This window comes from Heliconius melpomene, chromosome 9, assembly GCF_056956725.1.
Source record: "Heliconius melpomene rosina isolate 202511_hmr_F chromosome 9, ASM5695672v1, whole genome shotgun sequence".
NCBI lineage: Eukaryota > Metazoa > Arthropoda > Insecta > Lepidoptera > Nymphalidae > Heliconius > Heliconius melpomene.
In genome coordinates, this window is record NC_140397.1 from 6,157,844 (window position 1) to 6,181,116 (window position 23,273).

Genomic DNA, 23,273 nt, shown 5'->3' on the forward strand with positions numbered 1-23,273 from the left:
TTGTTAGTATATACTTTATGTCCATTGAGTTAAAAAATATGAAACGACAATAACACGTGGGACTGTTAAAAATATCAAAAACAACCGCAAATTATTATTTATTTCATTTAATATTGTTTAATAGTTTTTAAAATTTCTTCATAATATATCTGAATAATGTCAAAACATTCTTTTATAATTATCTTAAAAACTTTGCGAATCTGTCTGTAGGCACTTTTAATATTATTATGTTGGTACTATTGAATATGAAACTGAAATTAGGTAATTTTTCGAGGTAATTTCATATTGTTCACACTATTCCTTCTATAAACGCTATAAATAATTTTAAAAGTAAAGTATATTAAAACTGTATACCAGCAAAGTCACACATACGTAAAAACAGCCTATTGTTTTACACAGTCAACACAAAAAGTGCGTCGAACTCGCAACGACGATTGCCTATATTGTTTTCTTAGAATTCAAAATATAACGGGCGGCCCTTCTTAGAAAAAATAAAATAAATAATTTGTCATGTCGTCTGTTCTTATTTAAATAAACAAACCCCAGAGACCCCACAAGGTTACAATGGATCGTAGAGGATGTGGTTAAATACTATAGGTGCGTCTTGTTTTTCAAGCTCTTGTGTATAGTGGAAGTATACTTATTTGGATATTTCTAAATTTAAATCGATTTTAATACAGCGTTAAGTTCCGCCACGGATAGTGAGCAACGGAATGTCTTAGCGCTAAGTTCTCTCTGCCTACTCCGCTATGTGCGATATACTGATTTTTGTATTTAAATCAATTATATAATTGAATTCTAAAATTATGCAATGTAGAGTTGTTTAAATATATTATTGTTTTAGGAAAAAACTGGCAAACTTGGCACCGTTAAATTACGAAATACAAAGGTTACCGCTACCAAGAGAAAAAAGAGAGTTATTTTAATTGGGAATATTCTTATTATATTAAACGCTACCATTCCAAAATAAATTTTTGTTTTTGATGACTCCAGGTAGCTTTTTTTGTACTATTAAAAGGTTAATTGCAGTATTTGAGACGTGGGCTGACAAGATGTATGAAGTTTGAGTGTGAGTCATCAACGTCAAGGCCATGGTTAAATACACAAGGGTCATTACTAAGAATGAGACACTCGATCTTGTCAGCTTTAATGGTTGTCATACGATTTATTCAATTTTATTTAAATTAAAAAGTTTCACGCTCTATCCCGCACACAACAGAGGTAGGCAAAGAGAACTTAGTGTTACGACACTCGATTCTCCATTTTCCACCGAATCTTTCTAGGCACTGCGTATTAGGTGGCCGAACTCTATTTTATTGATAAAAAAATAAATTTGTTATTTTCGGTATTTTTGTTTGTATGTAAATATTGATTGCAGGGTAAACTCAAAATGTAGTGACTCTGTTCTCCGCATATTCTCACTATTTTTAAGGTAATGCCAACAAACGTTATAAAACTGTATGTGCAATTGTTTGTATTTCTTGGAAGTATGTAACTACATATCTTTGTTGATGCCGTTGAAGCTCATGTGTCAGTTTGTATGCGACAATTGTGGATTCAAATTCTCTTTAAGAGTTTCTATCTTAATAATTTATTAAAGCTGATGGTGGTGCCTATGTTATAACGAAAGAACGATACCACTTTTTTGCCAGCCTACTTGGATAAAGAACAGTTTTGGGTTCCGTATATTAGGATAGGAAGAGTGAACCTGGGAACCTAAGAAACTCCATTCCCATTAAAACATTCCCCTCTTTTTGCCGAATTCTAGAGATATTACGTCTTAAATGACGGAAGTCAACGACGCGCTTTGCCTTGTTACCAGAATGAGGAAATGAAAAAATAAACACTAATTTCCTTGAGAGAGAATCGAACTCCCAACCTGTCCCTGCCCTTGCACCACGATTCGAACTCGAAACTCTTTAATGATAATGAAACTATTAAACTCAACATATTTTATTAATATAGGAGATTTCGCAGCAAATTTTGAGTTAATTTAATTAATAGTTTGTTCATCTATAGAAGTAGGTACCTAGCTGGTACCTATTTACGCACGAACGAGCCCAGTTCGTGGGAAATTAACTAGAGCAAAAGTCGTGCTTCCAAATTGATTGATTGCCATATAGAGAAAAATGAAGCTTTCAAAAGCTGCGTGCGAACAAATGAATGACTTATAATCAGAACTAGCGGAAAGAGGGTTATTTAAATGAGCAGATTTTTTTTTAAATCTGTTGTAGTCTTCCGTGAAATATTATAACTACACATATAATAATGATTTTTCCCCTAGTGCTTCACGCATCCTTTATTTGGCAGGAGGCCTAGTGTTAAGGCACTCCGCTCTCCAATTTAGGAAAAAACGCCGCGCTTTTGCCTCGATACCACAGCTTTTTTCTTGCTAACATCTCTGTAGAATAAAAACTGCAAATACTTAAGTAAATATTTGATAAGATAAGAACTATATGATTTATATAGGGATAAGATTGTAAGTTCTAATAACGTTTTAGAATATTGTGAAATCAAAATATTTCCGTGTTTAGTCATTTAGAGGTAAACGAGGCTAAATTTAATTGCAACGTTCATAATTATTTTAATTTACAGAATATTTCAAGGTGGACATGACCCCTATTTTTATAGTTAAACTAGCGGACGCACGCAGCTTCGCCTACGGGTAATAGGGTAATAATACCCTCAGGGGTAAATTCTAATAAACCATGAAACACGTGTTCAATGAAATATTTTTAAGAGTCTAAGTTTCGAATTTTATGAAAATCGGTGGCGATTCAAAGATTTTTCCATACAAACTTTCAACCCCTTATTGGCACCCCTAGAGGGTAAATTCTAAAAAACCGTGAAACACGTGCTTAATTAAATATTTATAAGACTCTGAATTTACAATTTTATAAAAATCGGTGCTGATTTAAAAAAAAATCCATACAAACTTTCAACTCCTATTTCACCCCTTTAGGATTAAATTTTTTTAAAATCCCTTCTTAGTAGATGTCCAGATTACGAAAGTAAACATCTGTCCAAATTTCACGTTTCCACCATCAGCGGTTACGGCTGTGCGTGCGTCTTACCTCAGTCAGTGAGGACAAGTCCTTTTATATATATAGATAATATAAAAATATAATTTACATTATAATTTTGATAAAGATTTTTTTATAGTTTCATGCTGTATCCAGCACATAGCAGGGAAGGTAGAGGGAATCTGGGAACCTAGATTTAAGTCACTCCGTTCCCATTAAGCAACTTCCGTTACCCACTTTCCATCGAATTCTCGCACCATTGCATGTTGAGTAGATCGTTACCAGAGCCAAAATCTTAAATATTACATATCCTCAAGTGGGAATCGAATTCACAATCTTTATATTGCGTTTACGATCGTACTCTGGTGCCCCTGCGCCACGTAAATGTGTTGCATACCACTTAGTATTGTAGGTGTGTAAAGTAATTATCATAAACCTGTTATTCATATTTAGTATGCCATTCTTGCTAACAACTGTAATGAGAAATTGAATTTACTCTTAGGTTCTCTATCTCCGGTACTACCTATCTAATAGAAAAGTATTTTTAATTGGTAAAGTGTTTACATATTAGTTGTTTGTTAATTTTTAGTCTTTTAAGAACAGACCGTTATTAAATGTCTCGATGGGCGTGTTTTCCTTACAATTAAGATTTTCTAGTTCTAGTAAATACTCACAAGTTCTAGTACACTCGCACTCAGAGCATACATAATTACATTATACTCGTAGACACATTAGTTCAATACTTTTTTTTGAAAAAGTACTTTAGCTTTACGCTGTATCCCGTATAATAGGGAACACAGGGAATCCGTGAAACTTGTGCTAAAGCACTCCGTTGCCGTTAAGATACTTCCGTTCCCATTTTCTCTGGAGTCATTGGCGAATGGCGGAACTCCACGCCGCTACCGCTAGAAATAATTTTAAAATTTTTAAGAATACATCAGTGTATCTAATAGTGCACAGGCACTTGCACTCAAAGTCTACAAAGACTTGCTAATACACTCAATGAAGGAACTCTACGATATGCTAGTACTAAAATTTGTTAATTAGCAACCACCAGCGAAGTGAGTTGTAACTATCCAGCCATTCGCAACAATGTTTTTACTATTGTTTGTATGTAACTACCCACATTTCTTGCTTAAATAATAGTCATAAATATTTTATTGTACCATTAAGTTAATTGCATTTTATGAGACAAATTACTCATTTTGTTAGAGAGTTTTGTTTATAAAACTGAAAATTTGTTATTTAAGTTAAATCCAAAAGTAAAGGTATTTTACAAACAAGTGAACAGACCAATAAAATCTAGTTATACTATTTTTTTTGGGATTGCGATATCCCATAATAAATTTTCATAAATTTTCATTCAACATGATGGAAAAATAACTTGATTTTGTTTTGGTAAAAACTAAATATTTAGAGACGTATTAGGTATAAACTTATTTACTTTTATATATTTTTCTCTTAAAAACTACAAATGAAATATACTCAGAGCATAGATAATATGTGACTGTAAACGCGACTGGTTATAGGTTCGATCCCCACTTGAGGAAATGTATATTTTAATTTCTAAGCTGTGGTATCTAGGGAAAGCGCGGTGTTGAATCTCAACAGTCTGGAGGCATTCTCCGGAAAGTGGGGAACGGAGTGTTGTAACAGTAGGTTCCCTTTGAATACCCTGTTGAGTGCGAGATACTCGTATAGCGTGAAGATGAATAAAAGAACATATTCTTCTTAAATATGATCACAGTATAGACATACTATAGTCTACTACTATATAAGTTAATGAACCTACTGAATCCATATTTCATCTTCGGATTAGATATCAAAGACCGACTCCCCGCTATCCCCGTAAATGAAAGATGGCGTGATGTCACCATAATAAAAATGTTTTAGTGCAGGCGCACCCGACCTGATACCATCGTCATATTACAGCTAAATTACATCTAAGAGTTTTAAAATGTTATGGGTGTTGACAATTTTATTGTATGATATTGTAGAGAGAGTCTTATATGTAAAGAAATGCTTACATAGATTTAAAAAAAAATAATATAATATTATATACGTAATACGCTAAAAAAATAATTCTATTTTGTTTCTATTCTATTCTTCTTCGTTGCTGTTATTGGCATACTTGGTGCGAATAGGGTTTTCTTTCCATTTGCAACTAATAATTACTGGCTATCAAAGTTTTCGAACCTGTCATAATAATTCCAATTACGTTACACAAATTAAAACGCTTAAAAACGTCGAAATTTTCATTTCAAATCCCACAAAAAAAATATTTCCAATACATATTATATAGCCCCAATATAATTATAGTTAATTACACCACCTTTTTACCGCAATACGTCACTAAAAGCGCACAAAACAGTTTCAGAACATAAAATAAAAAAAATCTCGGTACAAACACAAATGTGCGAATTCATATGAATATTAAAGCCACAATTAACTAAATGTGTAATGTTTCACAATAAAACCATGAAACGTGGAATTGTTAGCATTTATAAAATGGAGAAAACTTTTACACATTCACCAACCAGCACAGAGCGAGCCATGTTTTTTATTAAGCAGATTTTTTATATTCGTACTCCAGACTCGCTAATTATTCTATTCGCACTGTTTCGTATAAAAAAGTTAGGCAGCATTCAGCCAGACGGAGTTTAAAACCTCTGTAGAGTTTATTTATTGTAGAAGTTGTGCCGCCGATGGCTATTACAGGTTTTAACTTCATTCATCTATCCTGAGAGCGCCCGACTTTTTGATGGTATCAGCAATGAAAACGGACTTTGGAATATTTATTTGGATTTTGCTTTGCCGCATTTATTATCTACTAGCGGCCCGCTCGCGGTTTCATCCGCGTGAACTATGTTATTATTAATGTCTGTCTCCATGACTACAACCTAGTGACGTTATGCAAAATTTGACTCCTAGCATTTGTAGTAACGAAGTTTCATACAAACTTTCGACCCCAAAAACAACCCCTTAGAAGTCGAATATTGCAAATTCCCGCCTTAGCGAGCACCTACGTCCTATAAATAACTCCTATGCAAAATTTGAGATTCCTAGCACATGTAGTTTCTGATATTTCGTGATGAGTGAGTGACCTTTCGATTTTATATATATAGATAGACTAGTGGGCCCGGACGCGGCTACACCCGCGAAAATATAAGCCTAAATAACTAAAATAAGTTAAAAAATAATAATAAGTGGAGATTTATTATTAGAAAAAATATCTGAGTAACCGAAATGAACAAACAAAAGAAGTAAAAGTACCTAAAGTTTGCCGTGCGCGCGTCCTAAACATTTTTCTATATTAAATAATTATTAATTTTTGCGAACAATATTAAATAAAATCCCAAATTACGATATTTTAAGTGCATAACATCGGTATAGATAACCGAACTGAGATAAATTAATTATAAGCAGCAAATAATTACATAAAAAAATAATAGTAATTCGAAAATATATAAAAATTTACAAAATCATCAAAGTCATCTGCCCGTTCGCGTCGGTCATACTATACCACTCGTAGGCTAGGTCATTTCGAATCAGTGACATCTTATTTATTTATTAGAATGTTATAACAGTAAACTATAATTTCCATCAAGATGAAATGCTAAAAGTGACTCTTATATTTATTTTCATAAGGATGAATATCAAATTATAGAAATCATCTAATTTTTGTTAATGTATACAAATCTATATCGGCGCGCGCCATGTATGGATTAAGCAAACTCACTTTGGGTGACGTTTTCTTAAAACAACAAACTTTGCAAGCTGTTGCTTAGCAACGCGTAGCGACGATTGTTTCTAACATGGCGGAATAAATTGTTTGTCAAATTAATTATTTTAATATATTGGTATATATCGAAAATATTACAAATATGAGAAAAAAAAAGTATCCTATGTTCATCCCGGGACCCTCAAGTATCTCTATATGAGTATTTTATCACAATTTAATTAGCGGTTTGGCCCTGATTGCGTAAAGGACAGACAGACAGACAGAGTTACTTTCGAATTTATAATATAGGTATGGATAATAGATGAATAATTTATATTTAGTAGGTATTTATAATATTTAAATACTTGATTGTTTTACCTGATTTTCCTCTAGTATCATCGATACTGTGTTTTCGAAGGCAAATTGAGGAATCCTTCTTCCTCTTTTACCACTCGCTTCATAAATCTTTTGTGTCACTTCGTTACTCATTCGTTTGATGTGCCCAAATCATCTGAGCATGTTCTTCTTCATTCTCGCAGTACCTGTTCCATTTAGTCTACTCAAAATGCAATGTCTTGATTCAGGGCAAAGTAGAGAATTGAGGTTCTACATCTAGTCTTGTATCTACACATCTGCTCTGCTAGTATTTATTTGCAAAAAATAATAATTTTCCATTAACCTATGTCTCTCTCTGCGTTCATGTGATTGGCAACGAACTTAAGTCTCAGATAGATCACATACTTATAATTTAAATGCTTTTCTTACAGTCTTTTTGACGAAAACCTATTACTAGCATCAAAATGTTATTTTAAGACTTTAATATCTAGAAAAATTAATTATGATATATATATATATATATATATATATATATATATATATATATACATCTATATTTATTACGACAAAGATACTATTACGGCATGATCCTAGTTCCCAATTCTTCACGGCGCGTGATATAACTTTTTGCACATTAAGTATCGCGCGCCTCTACTAGTCTAGGTATAGAGACGTCGTCGTAAGGGGTATTACGATTTCACGGTGACGGCAGGTATAGCTTACAGTCGTGCTCGTAGAAATTGTATTGGATTTGTTATTTTGTTGGAGAATGTTCATGATAGGTTGTTATTTTACCTGGGTTTTTAACTGGGACAGAGGGAACTTAGTGGTAAGACACTCTGTTCCCCATTTTCTGCGGAATACTGGAGGCATTGTGTGTTGAGTGGCAGAAGAAAAAATATAAATTTAAATAAATATTTTCAATTTTTCGAGTGGGAATCGAATCCACTACCAGTGACGATTACAGTGAAACTCTTGTGCTCCTGCGCCACGACTGATCCAGCAGGAATCCAGTCCAAAAGTATTGAATATAACATATGTTTTCGAATGTACCTAAGCAATTCCTTTGAGTTCAATAGATATATTCTCAATTTGGTTAAATAAAGTAATGCAATCGATAAAGTTATGTGATTTTTGTATATTAATTTATAATTACCTATATAACGATAAAAATACGGCATATTGAAAGATAAATTAAATTGCAAATGTTTGTTGCGATTAAAAATGTCAACATTAACGACAAATTTAATCATTTTTTATTATTATTTTCCATAATTTATATAGTAAGTAAGTAAAAGTTTTTTAATTGAAACTTGTGTCATTCGTATGTCGTTAAGTTAAAATAAGAAAGTTTAAGCAATTGAAATATTAAATTAATATGGATAATTAAAAAAGTAACAGCTGTTTTGTAAATTTATTCCAAAAAAAAAAACTAGAACAACTCATGTTGTCAGTACTTACAGCTTCAAATAAATAAGAATCTTTAAAGTTGCTTTCACCTGTTTTTATTTCCATAAAAGTAATGACATCTTTTTTTTATTTATCTCGTAAAACACCTGCAAGTGGAATATTTTAAAATTTTAAATAAGCTTATATAGTATTCACTTAAAATACTCTTACTATATTGAAAAAAACTTATATTTTGTAAATGTTTTTTCTATAGAAAAAATCTAACTGTTAACAATAAACAGTCAAACTATAAACAATTCCACCTAATTTAGGGCAGTCGCAGGGGCACAAGCGTGTGATTATGAATGTGACAGGTTGTTGGTTCGATTCCCACTCGAAGAAATGAAATAATTAATATTTTCATTTTCTTCGCTCTGGTGTAGAGGCAAATTAAGTTCCACCACTCAACATGCAATGTCTCCAGAATTCAGCGGAATATAAGGAATGTGAGTCTTAACAGTCGGCTTCATCTGTCTATCCTGCTACATGCGTGATACATCGTGAAATTGAAAAAATACACTAAATTATACATGGCACGTGCAAACTACAGTTATTTTAAATTTTTGATCAGCACGTTCGAAGAAAATGGCATTTTTGGATGCAAAAAGAAACCATGTGCTGTGAAACATCTGCCCATATTTTTAAGAACGCTTCGTGCAGCTGCTGCAAGACAAATGCAAGTGAAGGCTATTTAATTATGGCGTTAAAGGTATAAATAATTTTATCATTTGTCTCTATATGTTTAGTTATGGCGCAGTGGTAGTTTGACTATATACGAGATGGTCGTATGTTCGATTTCTCACTTCTAAGAATGTGTCTAAGTCTCCGTAGGTATCATCATCATAATCACCAACAGCCATCTTTTGTCCACTGTTGGACATAGGCCTTCCCCAATTCTCGCCACCACACTCGATCCTCAGCTTTTCGGACCCATCCGCTTTCCGCCAACCTCTTTATGTCTCCGGCCCATCTGGCAGGGGGTCGCCCCACCGGTCGTTTGGTACGGGGTCTCCACTCTAAGGTATGATTGCGTATTATAGATATAAAATTTGCTATCTATAATATGAAAATTTTCCTAATCTTAAATAGTCTAAGAGGGCTTTATTTTTAGTGTAAACTTATTGTTTCCGTTCTTGGTGCATAAGATAGAAAATGGAGAAATTTCAATCCCTCGTATCTCTACAAATTAAGAATAACGCTATTTAATAATTACTTATCTCATCTCATTTATATGATACCACTTTTTCATTCCACATAATTATTAATATCTCACAAGATCCATTATGCCTAGAAAAAGCATTCCAAAGCCTTCCTGCATACCAACAAAAAGGTCTTATATAATTACGGGTAGGTTCCCATGGCGGGTTCACACGGGCCGTCACACCCTGTGAGCAATAGAATGATTCTTAAACGCGAGTCCAGTCTATGACCCCGGTCCTCGTCACAGTTACTAAGCTAAGGTCAAACTATTGAAATATAAACCACGCCAATTTAAATAACTAAACATGGATTTGAATAGCTAAAGCTATTTTGAAGTTAACCTAGATTCTTTTAAATAATTTATTTAAATAGTGAAAAAATATTTTTTGCTGGGAAACGTATACACTTTTACGTACATACGTATTGGGATTCGAACCTGCACTTCATGGAAACTGCTTTTTCAGTTGAATGTTCATATGATAGCTTGATGGCACTTATAAATAGTTTTAAAATTAATTATTTATAGTAATTATTTTACACGCAGATGTGTGAAAGATATAAAGATGATTGATGATATATTAATTAAATAACAATACTGAAATCTTATATAGGCCGTCTTGGCGTACCTCACTCGAGGTAATGAAATATTACTTCTTAATATTTTCATTTTCTTCGCTCTGGCACCAAGACTCGGCAAAAACTCCTGTTGAGTTGAGTTGGGTTCCACTCATCACACTCAACACACATTGGCTCTAAGAATTCGGCGGAATAGAGAACGGAGTATCTTAACACTAGGTTCCCTCTGACAACCCTGTTATATAAAAAAATTAAACCGCGCAGCAAAACTATTTACATAAAAATCAATTCAATCTGGTTCCACATATTTAATCAAAATGAATTATTAATTCAAGGGTGCTCAATTGAAGCAATTAATTGGACGAGATTCATAGCTGTGCAATCGTAATTGACGTACCCGGTAGGTACCCTACGTGCGTGTTGAGGTTGGAATTTTTATGTCAATGCGTAATGTTGGCCTCGTGGTTATTTATTTATTATAAAATATTTTTTTTATGATTCATGTATGTTTTTTATTTATTTTACAAAGGAAATGGCAAAGTATTTTTTTTAAATTATAAAATATTATACAAAAGCGTCTGGTATGCTAAAAAGTTTTTAATTATAATAATGGTTTTTAACGTAACGTAAGTTCAACTTCGGGTTAAAGATCTCAGTTGAAACCAGCTCGGATTTGAAGCGTTCGAGAAGATTTTACCTCCAAAATACCTCAGTATATCAAGATGAAAGTCTTTGATCAGTGAGTGTTGGCAGTAATGACATACGGGAACAAGACCTGACCGCTATGTGTCTTATTAGAATGCTCAAGGCCAAACCGTGGGTAATGAAGAAAGCAAGGTATTTATGTGATAAGATCAAAAAACATATTGATAGCAGAACTAAAAAAGCCAACATTACTCAAAGAATTGGTAAGAATTAAAGTGGCAGTGGAGTTATCCAAGATCCGATGCCCGGAGAGCGCCCCCTAATAGTTGGTGATATCTGGTGAAGATTGCCAGAAGATAATGTATGAAGAAAGCGCAGGTACGATAGCCGTGGAAGTCCTTGAGGGATTATGCCCAGGAGTGGGCGTCTAAAAGGCTGTTATTGTCCATTTTATTAAATGTAAATCAAATTTAAAATTTATTTTGACCAACACACAAAAATACACAAATATTTCCTCCATTTGTGTTCATATTTTCGACACTGTTATTTTCGTTCGAGTCAACTTAAAACTCAGCTTTAAGTATCCGCCGGAAGTTTGTGGTATAATGATGTCAAATGGCTTAGAGATGAGATAAAATTTTAGTAAAAGAAATATAGTTCTTTTGATATTTACTTTCAAACAACACAAAAACAATTATAATAGTAAGGAAAAATTAAAGATCGATATAAAAATAAAGATTTTATGTTATTCAGAGGAAATTGTACTTATTAAGTAAAAAAATAGCACACAAATTTTAAATAAAAATATTGAGGACATTGAACTTTGTTGTACGACACCTTATCTAAGACTGATTAAACGCTTGAAACGTTTTATGTTAAGAATTTCAGATATTACTAAGCTAGTTGCTTATTTTAATAAATATGATTTATATTTAGAAAATACATATGAAGTATATTTTAAAGTTTTAAACAAAAAAACGACGTCCAATCAATAAAACTCTACGATGAGAATAAGACGATCTTGGGTCATAAGATACACGATAATTGTGATATTCAAATTCACCTAAATCTAAAGTATATTTAAAAAAACTGTACACTTTATTTAAATACGGCCTAACAACATGTTAAATTCAATACAATTGAGAGAAAAAATCTGTAAATTGCCGTGATTTTTATGTATTCAGCACAACATTACATTGCTCGCGCAAATAGTAAATAATATTAATTAAGAAAACTTTTCTAAAAATAAAATTTTAGATTTTTTTTTCATGGTATTGTATTTTACAAATCAAATCCTTTAATTGAATATCTATGTTAGGTGGGGTGTACAAAAAATTTAAATCAGCCATTTTGTTTAGGCAGCCATTTTGAATTAACAACGGTATTGATCAACTGTAATTTAATTGTCCTCAAAACTAAAGTCGTAATCCAAATGCCTAAAAAATGTATTGTTAAAATACAAAGATATTTTTAAATATTATGCAACATGAAAAAAAACCATCACATATGAATAAATTGATGTAACAAAATTACATTCACGTGCCGTCTTGTTTTATGACTTTAATATAAGTAGTTACATAACTTCGTGAGATCAACGTGAGATAAGGCTCTTGTCATACTATCAATTTTTAATGGAAATAAATATATCTTTAACCGGAACAGCTAACAGCTCCTTGACTGCTGTTTGTTCTTATTTTAGTTAAGATGCCTTTATTTAAATGAACATATTAGGTCATTAGTTCAATTAAAGGTAGAATTTCTGCTTGCAAATGCAAAGAAAGCTTATTAACCACTGTTTGCATATTTTTTATATAAAGTGAAGGTCCTCGAAACCCGGTAGTATAAGGGTGTGGCTTTAAACGCGACGGCTGTAGGTTCGATTTCCACTCAAAGAAATGAAATACTTAACATTTTAATTTTCAACGCTCTGGTATCGGGACGCTAAAGTTAAAGATATCGACGGAAAGTAGATAACAGAAGTGTCTTTATGGGAACGGACTGTCTTAACACTAGGTTTCCATGTTCTCTTGGCCTGTGCCCTATGTACCCTGCTGTGTGCGGGATTTAGCGTGAAATTAAAAAATAAATAAAAAAGATATCTAAAACTCACATTAACTGTTATACTACTATAATGGCAACACTTCAAATACCTACTCGTATTATTTACATAAAATTTCCATATCATCTATGTATTACATAAATATATCTTCAATCAAAGCTATACTAACAATATAAACATTAAACAAACACTATCATTTCAAGATAATTTAGTCTTGAACTTTGGGCAACTAATTATGAATTATGTTAAAGTTAAATTAGAGCAGACGGTTCCCACAATCATTAGCGATAGCTGATAGCTTACGATCGACTAGACACGGAAACGTGATAGAGTTGTGAAAACAAAATGCCGTGATTGCGTGCACGTAACTTAAATAAACATTATTTTCTACTAATTTAGGAAATGTGGAAAATTTTGAACCCCTATAGGGTCACTTTGTGGTCCGTCATTTATCGAGATTGCCTGGAATTGAATCTGCACCTCCTGGAAACCGTCCAAGAGATGTGGGTGCTAATTTGCTACGTTTAATACGTTTCCTAAATTAGTATTTTTCTCAGTTCAGTTTAAAAATGGTAAATATATTATCAGCAGTTTTTTTGCAGATTTTGCAGTTTTTATTCTTTATCACAGTTATTATGCATTTTAACTGAATCTAGAGTCATAGCATTCGATTCTCTACTTTCCACCGAACCAGAAGTACTTTAAAGAGAATTAATGTTTTCAGTAACGAAAAAAACGTCGTTAAATTATATTGCTTAGATAAATATTTTCTTTCTATGTGACTTTATAAAAAAGTATTTGAAAATACCTCTACCTTACATATGTACGTATGTCTATGTTCTTTGTATAGATAGGTAATATCGTTAGTATCTAGAGAATTATATATTTATAAGTAATGACTCCATATTGTAGGTTCTTATGTTATATAAGGAAAAACTATGAGAATATATCTAAGAAATAATAAGTTTAAATGAAATAATAATTATCCGAGTAGAAATCTCAAAAACTGAATTGTTTCTGATCGGGAGATAATTACTAGTACGATAAAAGTAAATAAAGTTAGTTTTCCCACACGTGGAAATTAAATATTTATTATTTCTTCTCTTTGATGTCGAGGCCCATCGCGGCGTTGAGTTCCACCACTTAACACGTAATGTCCTCAGAATTCAGCGAAGAATGGGGAACCGAGTGTCTTCTGAGCTAAGGTATTTGAACTGACATCGAATGAATGAATACAATAGCAAAGTCATTCAAGTAGTTCAATGAAACAGAATTTGTCGTAATTAGGCCACTAGATTGGCCTAATCGAATTAGCGAATTACGAGACGGTATGCTTTCTGGGCTGTGTTTATAACTTTGTTGGAATAGGAACTAAAGTTTTTTTTTGCTTTATAGCAGAGTAGGCGAAGGAACCTAGTGTTTAGACACTCCGTTCCCCATTTTACGTCGAATTCTATAGGCATTGCGTGTTTGACTTGACATCAGAGCGAAGAAATGAAAATTTTAATTAATTAAATTAATTAATCTAGGCATATATATTACTAGCATAGTATTTGTTTTAGCAGCACATTATATCATGCACATAGCAGGGTAGATAGGGAGGCGTTGCGTGCTGAGTGGCGGAACTCAACGCTGCGGCTTGCCTCGCCAGAACGGAGTATATGGAAATATTAAATATTTTATTTCCTCGAGTGGGAATCGATCCCACACCATGTCGCGTATACAGTCACGCTTTGCGCCCTTGCGCCACGACTGGCCCCAGTCCAGTACACTATTTCTTCCCAATCCAGTAAGTATATTTAAAAGTTGAGGCCGTCGAACCCCTCTGAAAGATAACCGCCATTGGTAAATATAAACAAACGAAAGCACAGGCGTTATAGTAGATCTATCTTAAAATTCTGCTTTACTACTGTTAATAAAGTTAATTATTAACTCAGAAAACAAGACTTCATCACACTTCAGAGTTACTTTTTATTTCTTTTAAAGTAAAAAATCTTATTTCGTAATCGTTTCACGTCATAGTAAACATAAAAACATGCAAATTATCTGTGTTATTATAAAAATGTTGTTTAAGTAAAATTATAATTTAACAAAAACCTTGTAATACTTCAAGTTTCCTTTTCAATCTCGAAACGGGTTCATTGTCCTTCCTCCACTTATCTTACGCGAGTTATCACGTTGTCGCTTATACTTAAAATTCGTAAGTTAAGTAAATAATTCGTAAGTGAAGAAAATAATAATAAAATATATGTATAATGATTCCTTTTTTGCTTTTTATAAAGAAATTAATGTTGTGCCACTTTCGAAAAAACAGGAAACCAGTACGTGTTAAGTAATGGAATTTAATAGTTCGCTTGGCTTAAGAAGAATAGTAAACCTTTCCTTCATGCTTATCCCTATTTATTTATGTAGGCAGAGAAAACACAGTGTTAAGACACTCTATTATCAGCTATTTACCCAAATTTCAGCCAATGCGTGGTGACATGACGAAATTCCGGTGTCGCGCATCTTGCAACAGCAGAGAAGTGAAAATTCTTATCCCCGAATAGGGGATTGAAATATGTCACTTACAAGTATTCGTGTATGTAGTCTAACACAGTCCTACAGATCCATGATGCATGGTCTATAGGGGTATCGATGGTTATTTTCCAGGGATCCCTGGCCATATATTTTACACTAAAATGTGGTTTTTTTTTCTATTTTTTCAAGCTTAATATTTGCTGGTAAAAAATCTGGGGTTTTTGGTTAGTCAGGTGCCACCCAGCTCCCCCTATTCCTAAACCTACAGACTAAAACTCAAACCCGCTACCTTCACTTACCCACACAGGTCCCACTAGACCACGACGTTCATAATTAAATATATAAAATATGTGATGGAAGATTGGTCACACACGCTTCCGCCATCACGCACGACGCTTTTCCTATGCAGCTCACGTAAGACAACTATGAACGATTCGTTACGATTCGCCGTACTAGGATATCTGGTACAAAACTTAAAAGCTGTCTTAATAGCTTCGTGCGTTAAGTTTGTACGATATATATGGTAAACGTTAGTTTAATTTAATGGTTTTGGGAATTAATTTTGTAAAGAATTATATAATATTTAATTAAATATAATTGAGGCTGTTGTGGCTCAGGGGGACAAGGATGTGACTGTAATACGGCAGGTTATCTGTTCAATCCCCACTCGGGGGGAATGATTTATTATTTATCAACATTTCCATTTCTTTGCTCTGGAACCAAGGCAAAACGCAATGCCTTGAAAATTCGTGAGAAAGTGTCGAGCCTTGCTATAAACGGGATAGAGCGTGAAGCTAAAAAAAAAATTAAGCTTTCTATTATTTAACTAGTTTAGCCAATCGACATGTACCTAACAGTGACTATACTAGAATAACAAATAGAGATTTAAATACTGTGTTGCCATATACGGTTTTACAACCAGAGCCCCAATTACGTTCACAGTCGTGCCCTTTAAAGGGAATGACCCGTAATGAGAATGAATTAAAGATAATCCAACGATTTATGACCCATAAATCAGTGTGGAGGAGTTTTTGGATGTTACTTAACTGGATTTAAAAGAGAGTCCACTTGATAGGAACTTCATTTTTAAATGAAAATATTAATAAATAATAATTTATTCCTTCGATTATCCTCTTATTTCTTAGAAAATTTAATGCAGTTGCTCTAAATTGCATAAGATCAGTATAAACCAGCAGCAATGCTTATCTGGAAAAGATTTACACGGCTAAAGCTGCCTGAAGCTGCTCTGGAATATTGTACTTAGTGAATTTAAACTAAAATAATATAACTAACGATATTAATATAAAAGTATTTTGACTTCTGTTTTTATATTAATAATTTCTACAATTTATAATAATATAGGAGTAATCTATTCTAATTTATACATTTATTTTTTAACTTTTATATATATATAAGCTTTGGTTTTTAAGATAATTTTAATTTTAGTATAACAGTTCTAAGATTTCCAATCCAGAATCATTTTACTGTCAAATGTGTATTAATAAAAACTTTTCTTGTTTCAGGATATAACAGTAATGCCAAAGAAAATATGGTGATGAATCTTAATTTAAATAGGTGAGAATGTTTTTATATTAATATTTTTCTTATCTAAATAAACTTTTATGATTGGAAAATTGATTTTATTATATTTATGTTATGATTGTATCTAGGGATCGCTTGAAAATATAAAGCTAAATTACTTAGGGTAACTTTATTTTAATTTAAAATAACTATAATTTAAAAAAAACTGACCGCTCTTCGTTCTTCTACCAGATCCCATAATTGGAACCCAACCAAACTTCGAGATATCCTTTGAAGTATATCCTTTCCAATAAAAAAAGAATCATCGATATCGGTTGGCATCGATACAGTCGAATTGGTAGTCTTAAACTTTGAATTTAACACTTTTATACGTCGTAGTGCAAGGGCACAAGGGTGTAACTAACGCGACGGTTGGGGGTTCTGTCCCCACTCGATGTAATAAATGGACCGTTTATTTTGAAAGTGGTGTAAGTCCATTTTCTTTTGTTTCGAGAAAATTAAAGGTTAGTATGTCGATGATTATGCAATTTCATTTACCGACCGATTTTAAGTTGTTCAAAACATGGGTTTTTTTGAGAAATTAAACACGGACTAGTTAGTTATATATAAAAAAATTACATTAAATTAAGCATGAATTACGTGATAGCTCATTTTTCTCAAAAATGGACTTACACCACTTTCAAAATAAACGGTCCAAATTATTATTTATTTATATTTTCATTTATTCGCTCTGGCACCAAGGCAAAATCCCGGTGTTGAGTTCCCCCACTCAACACGCCTCCAGAATGCGGTGGAAAGTGGGTAACGGAGTGTTTTAACTCTAGGTTCCCTCTGCCTTTGTTGCAGCGTGGAGCACAGCGTGATACAGCGTGAAGCTGATTTAATTTAAATTTTAACCTTTTATTAATTGATGTATTAAGGTCGACGTGCTATTGAACGAGATAATGCCGCGAGCATGTATTGTCTCGCGCATGGACAGGAAGCTCGACATATGTCGTTTATCTTATTGTGAATGATCTGTATTAGCCAATCGGTTCCACACCTTAGTAATTAGAGCGTAGAATTCCTGATTCACGCTGTATCCCCCATGGAGCAGGGTAGGCAGAGGAAGCATAGTGTTAAGATACTCCGTTCCTCACTTTCTGCAGAATTCTGGAGGTATTGTGTGTTGAGTGGCGTAAATCAACGCCGCGTTTTCCCTTGACACCATAGCGAATAACTGACTGACTGACTCATTTCATACATTCAATTCAACAGCTTGGTTGGCTTCATAAATTCAGTATAATATTAGGAATAATGTTTTTTACTTGTAATATAAGAAAAATCTTTATTTTTTTACAAATTAAAAACACGAACTAAATCTAAGAATAATATTTTATTCGTTTTTATTCTAATTTGTAAATAATATTAGTACTTGAGAACAGCTTATAGTAAATCCTGTAGTATGAAACGTATGCTATATTTAGTGCAGTCTGACTTCAAAGAAAAACGTTGTATCTAAACTTAGCAATAACTAACACAATGAACTCAGCTCTTAAAAGGAAAATAAATGTACAAACAAAAAAAATATAATATATTAGTTAAATTATTAGAGGCTGTCTTGGCGCAGGAACAAAAGGGCGTGACTGTAACGCGTCGGTTGTGAGTTCAATCCCCACTCGAGGGAATGAATTACTATTTCTTAATATTTCTTTACTCTGGCACCAAGGCAAAAAAATACATATGTTCCGCCACACGCAACGCCTCGAAAGAAGGGAACGGAGTGTTTTAACACTAAGTTCTCTCTGCTTACCCTATTGTATGCGGGATACAGCGTGAAGCTGATTTATTATTTTCTTAGTTAAATCATTAATTTATAACTTAATTTGGTTACGCCATGCATACGTCTGATTATTCCATAGGGATATATTGTGGACGGAGTAATTCCCAGAGTTAAATTGCAATTAAAACTTTGGCATTTACAATTTTAAAGCTTACATCGAGCATGTAATTACTTTGCCAATATTTCATGAATAATTATGTATGAAGGATTTGTATGGAGGATTAAATAGTAATATTTTTGTGAAAATAGTATTTAGCTAAGTTAAATTCAATATTGTTTCAAATACTAAAAATATATAGGCCAGACACTTGAGGAAATAAAATAGTTTATCCAAATTTATTTTTGTATATCTTCACTCTGGTGTCGAGGCAAAGCGCAGGGTTGAGTTCCGCTAATTAACTCGCAATGCCTCGAAAAATGCGGCGGATAGTGAGGAACGGAGTGTCTAAACACTAGGTTCCTTACTAGGAAGCTATAGCTTAAAATTTCAGTTAAAACATTTTTACCATGACTGACCTAGTAAAACACAGAAATTCTACCCACATGTCTCGGATTACCACTTTGCGCTATAAAATTGATCCTGCAGAAGAGAACAGATGTGTTAACACACCTTAATGATTAAAGCAGCTTCAGTGAATGAGTTATAGAAAAACAACAACAACCAACAAAAAAAGATTATTAATAATTATTAAGAAATTAATATTATAATAGATATTTTTTTTTTTCATATAAAAATTGATAACTCTACATTCATTCCATACCCATTTTCTGCATAATATTTGTATTAATATGTTAAAAATAAATGTAAAATTAAATAAAAATAAAATGTTCTTGTCATTGTATTCTTTAACTCTAAATACTTTAAAATAAAATAAAATAATATATCCAAATTAATTAATACCTTAGAAAGTAAAAACCCAACGTTAGTTAAAAACCCTTCAAAGTACCTAGTCTGGTGATGCAGCCGCACGTGCGTTTGTTTTATCAACAAATGCAATCAGATAATACTAAAACTGCATGTGCATTGTACACGCTCTAATAGATCTTAATACGATGCAGGAAAGATCATAGTTCTGTAAATTTTATACATTTATTCGATTTAGTAGAAGTACGTATAGTGGAGTGTAGATACTCTTAAATCTTAAATAGATGTGCTCTAGACTCTAGTCATCTACTGGAAGTTTACAATTTTTGAATTCATTCCAATTGTTATTCCACATTTAGAAAAGAAAAATAGTTTTTATAAAATGTAGAAATATTTGAACGTAACAGGATTTGAACCCGTGCCGTGCATCTTGGAAACGGTCCAATACGTTTTCAAAAAGTAATATTTTATTTCTTAACACTAGCCTCGCCTAACCTGCTACACTCGTATTCGGGAAAAACGAGAAGTTAAAAAATATTAATAAAAACGTTTCCTGATAAGAATACAATACAAGTAAAGTAAATAAACTTATATGAAACAAACAAACAGACATAGTTCAATATAACAATAGTAAGAACAAGACTTAAACAGCGGTCGTTGACAAGACTTCAATTTCAATGAATGTATGCACTAATAAGTACCCAATTAACGTTACGATCGTACAGTGTCCTTAGAACGCCTTGTCGTAGACGGAACAGACTGTGTTAGTAAAAGATTGATTTTTTTTCAGCTTCACGCTTTATCCCGCATGTAGCAGGATAGGCAGAGGGAAGTGGATGTTAAGACACGCCATTCTCCACTTTCCTGCGAATTCTGGAGGCATTGCATGATAAATGAAACAGAGTATTAGAAATAGAAAGTTTTTTTCTAGTTTCATTCTGTATTTCGCTCTCGGCTAAGTTAGGCAGAGGGAACCTAGTGTTAAGAGACTCCGTTCCTAATTTTCCGCTGAGTTCGAAAGGTATTTTCTATTGAGTGGCGGAATTAAACACCGCTCTTTGCCTTGGTACCAAAGCGACAATATTAAATATTAAATTTCATCGAGTGGGGATCGACCAGTCGTGTTAACAGTCACATACTATGCCACGACTGGCCTCAATTGGTTGCTACCAAAAATTAGTTTATGTTATTTTAACTTAAAATTGTCAAATAAATAATATGTCAACTACAGCGGGTTCAAATCCCAATGGAGGCAAAGTTAATATTCAAAACTATATGTTCTTGGATTTTGTAATAACTGTTTTGATAAATGTTTTGCTCACATTGCTTTCACTTATATTGAAACTGCAATTTTACTAGAGTTACGAGTACTTTAGTTTGTTTTAGTTACGAGATTTCAATCTACTCGTTGAAAATGTATGCTATATTTTTATTATTATTTACATTAATAAGTAATACTAATAAATATTCATTGAAAATATTCGCCACTCGGGTAACGGGTAAACGGGTTATGGGTTCGATCGCCACTCGAGAAAATGTCTGTATAAGAAAATATATTTCATATTTTCTTTCCTCTGGTAACGAGGTAAAACGCAGCGTAGAATTCAGCGGGAAGTGGAGTACGAAAATGTCTTAATGTGAACAGTGTTGTAACACTAGGTTCCCAGGTTCCCTATGACCACCCTGCTATGTTCAGATAACAGTGTATATTTAGATTCATTTTATAAGAGAAATAAAGTAACAGCAGGATATTAAATGTAACCGCAAAACTTCCGTTGGTCCATGAAGGGTAAGCTTTAAGTGGATGAATTCCGGGTATTTGTTTAATATTTAAGTATCACATACCATATTTATAAGGGTTTAAAAGCATATAGACATATAGAAGGTTGAAAAAAATGTTTTATATTAGACTGGGGTCTAAAGCAGCTTTTGTTTTAATAAAGCCACATGTCGTTTTCAGTATTTACTGAGTAAACAGCTCCAAAATTCTGTTTTGAATTTATAAATATTTTTTTATTTTGTATCAAGTATTGCAACAGTTGTAGGTTCGATCCCACTCGAGGGAATGAATTATTATGTATTAATATTTTCATTTCTTCCCTCTGGCAACAAGGCTGAGTTCTGCCACTCAAACACGTAATGCCTAGGAAAATACGGCTGAAAGTGGAGAACGGAGTGTCTTAACATTAGGTTCCCTCTGCCTATCCTGCTATATGCGGGATACATTGAAGCTTATTTTTTATATATGTATCTACACATAAAAAATGTCATAATTTTCTTTATCATAAGCAATTTAAAAATAGATTTTATATCCATATAGGTGACCTATGTCGAACCAGGTCACACAATCTAAAAATTGTAATAGCTACCACCCAAGTGAGAAAGTCGAACCAAATTGAAGTCTGGAAATTCTAGATTTACGCTTACACACTTTAATACCCTATTTCATTGGGATAAGAGCTAAATTGCAGCAATCATTACTATTTTGCAGACGCCTGCAGTAACCTTTCAAAGAAATAAAGGTTTTTATGAACTGCGAATCCCAATTCATACTTATATTAGACTGCAGTATGCGGCAGGCTTAATAACGGATTTATATCCCGTTAGCGAAACGATCTGAACGATATGCTTGCATGCTAAAGTGCTTGTGGTTTCAAAATAAGTACCTGGATGTACGTACGGGTAAAAGTGATCTATAGGGTTTCGCATTTTAAGCAAAACGAGCTTCCGTTGAGATTATAATGTTATGAAATATTTTTATGAATAAATTAAATATTTAATATTTTAGTTTTTTGCTCTGTAACGAGGCAAAGCGCGGGGTTTAGTTGCGCCATTCAACAATTTGAATTTTTATATGCAACCATCATCTTCATTCAGTTATAAGTTTTAATTGTACTACAATGGCGTAAATAAATAAAAAATAATCAACGATAAATCTCTTTCAGCTTCTAGCTGTAGGTATCTCGCATACAGCAGGGTAGGATAAAGGAATCTAGTGTTAACACACTCCGTTCCGTACTTTCCGGTGAATTTTAGATGAATCATGTGGCAGAACTCAAAGCTACGCTTTTCCTTACTACCAGAGCTAAGAAATAAAAATATTAATAAATAATAATTCCTTTGCTCGAGTGAGATCGAACCCATAACCATCACGCTTACAGTCACACGCTTTTTCCACTATTCAGTTCACGTATTTCGTTTCCATCTCAAAATAGAACCGAATGAAATGGCATTGAAAGTAGTGAAAGATGAAGAGACGCATACAGTTCTTCCATTAAAAAAAGGCTAGATCAAAACGTATGTAACCTTCGTACTGACACCAGACAGACGAGGGTAGTTTTTAATTTCCGACAGAAAAATAAACAAAAAAAACCACCCCAATGTTTAACAGCGTTATCCGTCTGTCGCATCTATGCTGAACTTAAACGGCTTTAATACGTTTCTTTCTATTTTGCCAGGATTCAGACAGGATTTTAGGTTTTAAAGTTATTGAAGATTTTTCTTCTAGTACGATT

The 23,273-nt window shown here is 33.1% G+C and overlaps 1 protein-coding gene across 4 annotated transcripts in view; it reads left to right on the forward strand.

Moving 5' to 3' along the window:
• The window catches only part of pyd (zonula occludens-like protein polychaetoid), a 91,617-nt gene that overhangs the window by 1,947 nt on the left and 66,397 nt on the right, over positions 1-23,273 (forward strand). For all 4 annotated transcript variants that reach the window (XR_014878257.1, XM_085190450.1, XM_085190453.1 and 1 more), the window contains exon 2: positions 17,053-17,104. Coding sequence is in view for 3 of the 4 variants with exons in the window: in XM_085190450.1 (XP_085046576.1) it covers positions 17,053-17,104 (52 nt within the window). In the remaining variant the exon portion in view is untranslated. The remainder of the gene's footprint in view (positions 1-17,052; positions 17,105-23,273) is intronic.